Consider the following 4532-nt stretch of genomic DNA (forward strand, 5'->3'; position numbering starts at 1 on the left):
ACAGCACATCTGTGGACTGGTGGGCCCTGGGCTGCAGTATCTATGAGATGGTGGCGGCCCGTCTGCCTTTTAAAGACTTCAAGGAGAAGGTGCAGAAGGACGAGGTGACACGTCGCACCATGGAGGACGACTGCAAGTTTGAACACAAACACTTTGACTCTCCGACCAAGGATATCATCATCCACTTCCTCAAGAAGAAGACTGAGCAACGCCTCGGGTGCAAGTAAGTAATAGATAAGACAAGTAGCCTTTAAGTCAGTGTTTACCAATCTCATATCCAGGGAGGACTACCAGTCCCTGGTGTTACTGCTCATCGCTCCCACACTAGGAAATACCAAATGAATGTCAATGTAAGTGGACGTGGATGGTGGCAATGTCATCTATACCGGTCCCCAAGATATTAAAACAAACTACAAGTAAAAAGTAAAATTCTACATGCTGTACCATTCTACAAAGGAGACAAAATTATTCTACTTAAAGGGGCACTTCACCAAAAAAAACAATGCTTTATTATTATTATTATTTTGCACATAATCTCACACAGATCCAAAAACTCTAAACAGTTTTGCACACATTCATTTAGTTTGACAGTTATTGAGAGTAATCGAGTTTGACTATGGCCACCAGTGGTCCTTGTGTTGTGTTAATTACAGCACCATGAAACGATGTAGATGAGGCTGCTACCTCATAATTGAATTGAGCTGTGAAGCTGAACCCTTCTTTGGTGAAAGAGCAATTCTGATGACTGAAGAAAATACCCATATTTATACAAAAATACAAACGTTGTCTGGTCCCTGACATTGAAACCTTGGAGAGGTCACACGAGGGGGGCTGATATTGGCGTATTGAATTAGGTGATAGGCTCCACCAAAATATTTGTTATTTATACTCATAATCTCACACATACCAAAACTGCCTTGTACTAATTCATTTAGTTTGAGAGTTACTGAGTTAAAGAGTTGAGTCACATATTCCAGGAAGTATTAGATAATGAAATGAAAATAGCCGAGACCTTAGTGAGCGATTAATAGTTTCTGTAAATAGTCTAAATACATACATAAAAGCCTTGATATATCATAATTACATCACATTTTCTCTCAATAACACTCAATAACACTCAATAACTCTCAAACAAAGTGCCAAGCACAAGACAGTTTGTATAGCTTTGGGGTATGTGTGTCATAATAAACCTACTTTATGTTTTGGGTGGAGTGTTTATTTTAAACATATTCCTCCCAGGACACAAATGGTCTTATGAAAACAAATTGACTATTCATGGAGGTGGACAACAGAGTATTTGATTAAGGATAGAGTTTACTGACAGAATGACATGTTGCAACATGGAGAGACCTAGGTTACAGCAATGGAGATATAGCATAATTATCTAAAGAATGGTGAGCTAACAAAGTATTTATACAATAGTAGGTGGAGCACTGACATTGATAATAGAGTTATAGATAAAAATGAATGACGTGCAGAATAGCAGAATATCTGGCTCCCGTCTACCTCCCGTCAATGGTCTCTAACTACACACCCTCAAGACCCCTCCGCTCTATGTCTTCTGGCCGCCTCAGACCCACTCCTGTCCGAGCTCCGGGAGGGTCATCAAAAAGAAGCCTCCTATTCTCGGTCCTTGCTCCACAATGGTGGAACAAACTTCCCACCACAGTTAGGACAGCCGAAACCCGACCAATATTTCGCCGTCAACTAGAGACACACGTCTTCGTTCAATATTTGAAATAAAAAAAATAACTAACCTTCTTACTGTCCTCTATGGTCATGCACTCTTCCTAATATCCTAACATACACTCGACACTGTAGCACTCAAGTTTGAACACATGTAAGTCGTTTTGGATAAAAGCGTCAGCTAAATGACTAAATGTAATGTAAATGTAAATGTTATAGACATGATGCAACTATAAGAGAGAGAGGTGGGTGGTGTATGCAAATATATATGACTGGAAAAGACATTGAGATATGAGTGTGTGAGATAGAGACAGAGAGAGAGGTTGGTAAATGTCCCTGTCACATACTATTACTATTTCTGACTCAGATTCAGTAGCATCAAGACGTCAGTCAGTGTTCCAGAAATAAAGGCTTAAATGGTCCTTTCCCTCTCACACTATTATCCTCGCCATGTAGGGACTCAGCACAGACTTATGTTGACCTTAGTGAGTGATTAATAGTTTCTGTAAATAGTCTAAATACATACATAAAAGCCTTGATATATCATAATTACATCACATTTTCTCTCAATAACACTCAATAACACTCAATAACTCTCAAACAAAGTGCTAAGCACAAGACAGTTTGTAGCTTTGGGGGTATGTGTGTCATAATATGTGTGCTGCTTTCACAATAAAATTATGTCCAATAAAAAGGCTGACCTGCATGATCACATAATATAATAATCTTTATTTTTAGAGCACCTTTCATACACAAGAGGCAGCTGAAAGTGCTTTACATACAAGGCATTAAAACAATTACAAATAAATATGACAGTAGATGGATATACAGTAGAAAACGTCTAGATGGTTCCTACATTCTTTCCTACAAGTCAAAGACACACTTGCACTTTCTCTAGCACGCCCAGCATTTAAAAATCCTCAGGCACCTTATGGGTCCGGAAAATGACATTTTGAATATGAGTATAATATCAATTGTGTGTGTATATATAAGTACATATATATACACTCAAAATTATTTTAATTTGAATTCAAAATCATATTAAATCATAGATTATTGAGCCACAACAGAAAAGCTAAATCATGTTCTGTGACAAGAAACACAATTTAGGTTGTAGCACAGTAACATCTGATTTACAGTTAAGGTAATTACAATTTCAAGCACTTTCACAACCTTGAAAACACCCATAGGAACCCTGGATATACACCGACAGCGCAACATGAATACAGTAAGAATAAAATGTTAAAAAAGATAATAGAATTGTGGTGTGGGAATGGCTGGTTTGAGCAGCCACACCTGCCCTGTGTCAAGCTATTCAGACCTGGGAGCAGGTGTGGCTGCGCACCTGTTGCACATTGAGGTAATTAGTGAGAGCAGGTTAAATCAACCACCCTCACACATGCTGAGGATCCTCTCTCTCTCTCTCTCTCTCTCTCTCTCTCTCTCTCTCTCTCTCTCTCTCTCTCTCTCTCTCTCACACACACACACGCACGCACGTTTAACCTATGCTCCACTGATTACCTCAATGTGCAACAGGTGCACGGCCACATCTGATCCCAGGTCATATAGACCTGTTTGCTGTTTACAAACATACCGTGTTCGAGCCAATCAGCAATACCAACTGGAAAAACCATGGCACTCCCCTGAAAGAGTAGTTTCAAACGAAAACGGCTGGATGTCATTTTGCCAAATCAGCATGGCTGTGAGTGTGAGTCTTTCACCTTTTACATATCTAGCTTTGTCATGAATTGATTGTTTAGTTTAGTTTACAAATGCAAATATATTGTAGTCTGCCCCGTTGTTCTGACCAGGATTACGTTCCTTTCTGCCCCTGTGATGCGCACGCACACTGAGTCTGACGTATATACAGCGAACAGGTCTATTTACAGGATATAAGAGAGATGTTTTGTTTTTGTTTAAATGGAGAAATAAAAGAGTCATCATTACTCTGTAAAATACAAAAATAACTCTAGTTTATATATAATCCTCATTCCATCCCTCAGTGTTTTAACATTTTGTAATTTTGTCCTTTAGAGACGACGACCCACGGAGGCACCGGTTCTTCCGTAACATTAACGTCCCGCGCCTGGAGGCGGGACTAGTGGACGCCCCCTGGGTCCCCCGGCCCAACGTCGTCTACGCCAAGGACATGGGACAGATCAAGGACTTCACTGAGGTCGAGGGGGTGGAGTTGGGTGCCAAGGATTACAAGTTCTTCAAGGAGTTCAGCACGGGGGCGGTGCCTGTCCGCTGGCAACAAGAGATGATTGACAGCGGACTGTTTGATGAACTGAACGATCCCGACAGGAAGAAATCTGTGCCTGAAAATGCCTATAAGGCTGCGTTGGCATCCAGATCCTGCGCTGTTTTATAAAAGCCACTTTATACAGTCACAAATACATACATTGAAGAGATTTATTAAACATTTAGTAATTTACCTTAATTTACAAGTTAACCCTTTCACTACCACACTACAGAAGGTTAACCCTTTCACTACCACACTACAGACGGTTATATATAATAATCATCTGTAGTGTGGTAGTGAAAGGGTTGACCTTCTGTAGTGTGGTAGTGAAAGGGTTAACCCTTTGTCGTGTGGCAGTGAAAGGGTTAACCTTCTGTATTGTCGCAGTGAAAGGGTTAACCCTTTGGTAGTGTGGTAGAGAAAGGGTTAAGATGAAGGCTGTTTAAAGGGCCACTTTGCCAATTTTCAACCTTAATCCTATTGTTCTGTTGTGAGGAGGACGTGTGATTTTGTGTCTCGAGAGCTCAGCTGCGATCCACCGGGTGGAGTCTCTCTGGGGGATCAGCTGCGATCCACCGGGTGGAGTCTCTCTGGGGGATCA

General features: G+C 40.7%; 1 protein-coding gene across 1 annotated transcript; it reads left to right on the plus strand.

The window, feature by feature from the left end:
• Window positions 1-8: 8 nt before the first annotated feature.
• LOC311248729 (rhodopsin kinase grk7-b-like) lies at window positions 9-4003 on the plus strand (the record flags this gene model as incomplete). The annotated part of the gene is made up of 2 exons (XM_084339562.1): window positions 9-223; window positions 3721-4003. Coding segments are annotated over 2 exons (498 nt in total), but the record flags the coding sequence as incomplete, so codon positions are not given.
• Between the last annotated feature and the right edge of the window lie 529 nt (window positions 4004-4532).

Source organism: Notolepis coatsorum (assembly GCF_963971535.1).
Source record: "Notolepis coatsorum genome assembly, contig: SCAFFOLD_3130, whole genome shotgun sequence".
Lineage (NCBI taxonomy): Eukaryota > Metazoa > Chordata > Actinopteri > Aulopiformes > Paralepididae > Notolepis > Notolepis coatsorum.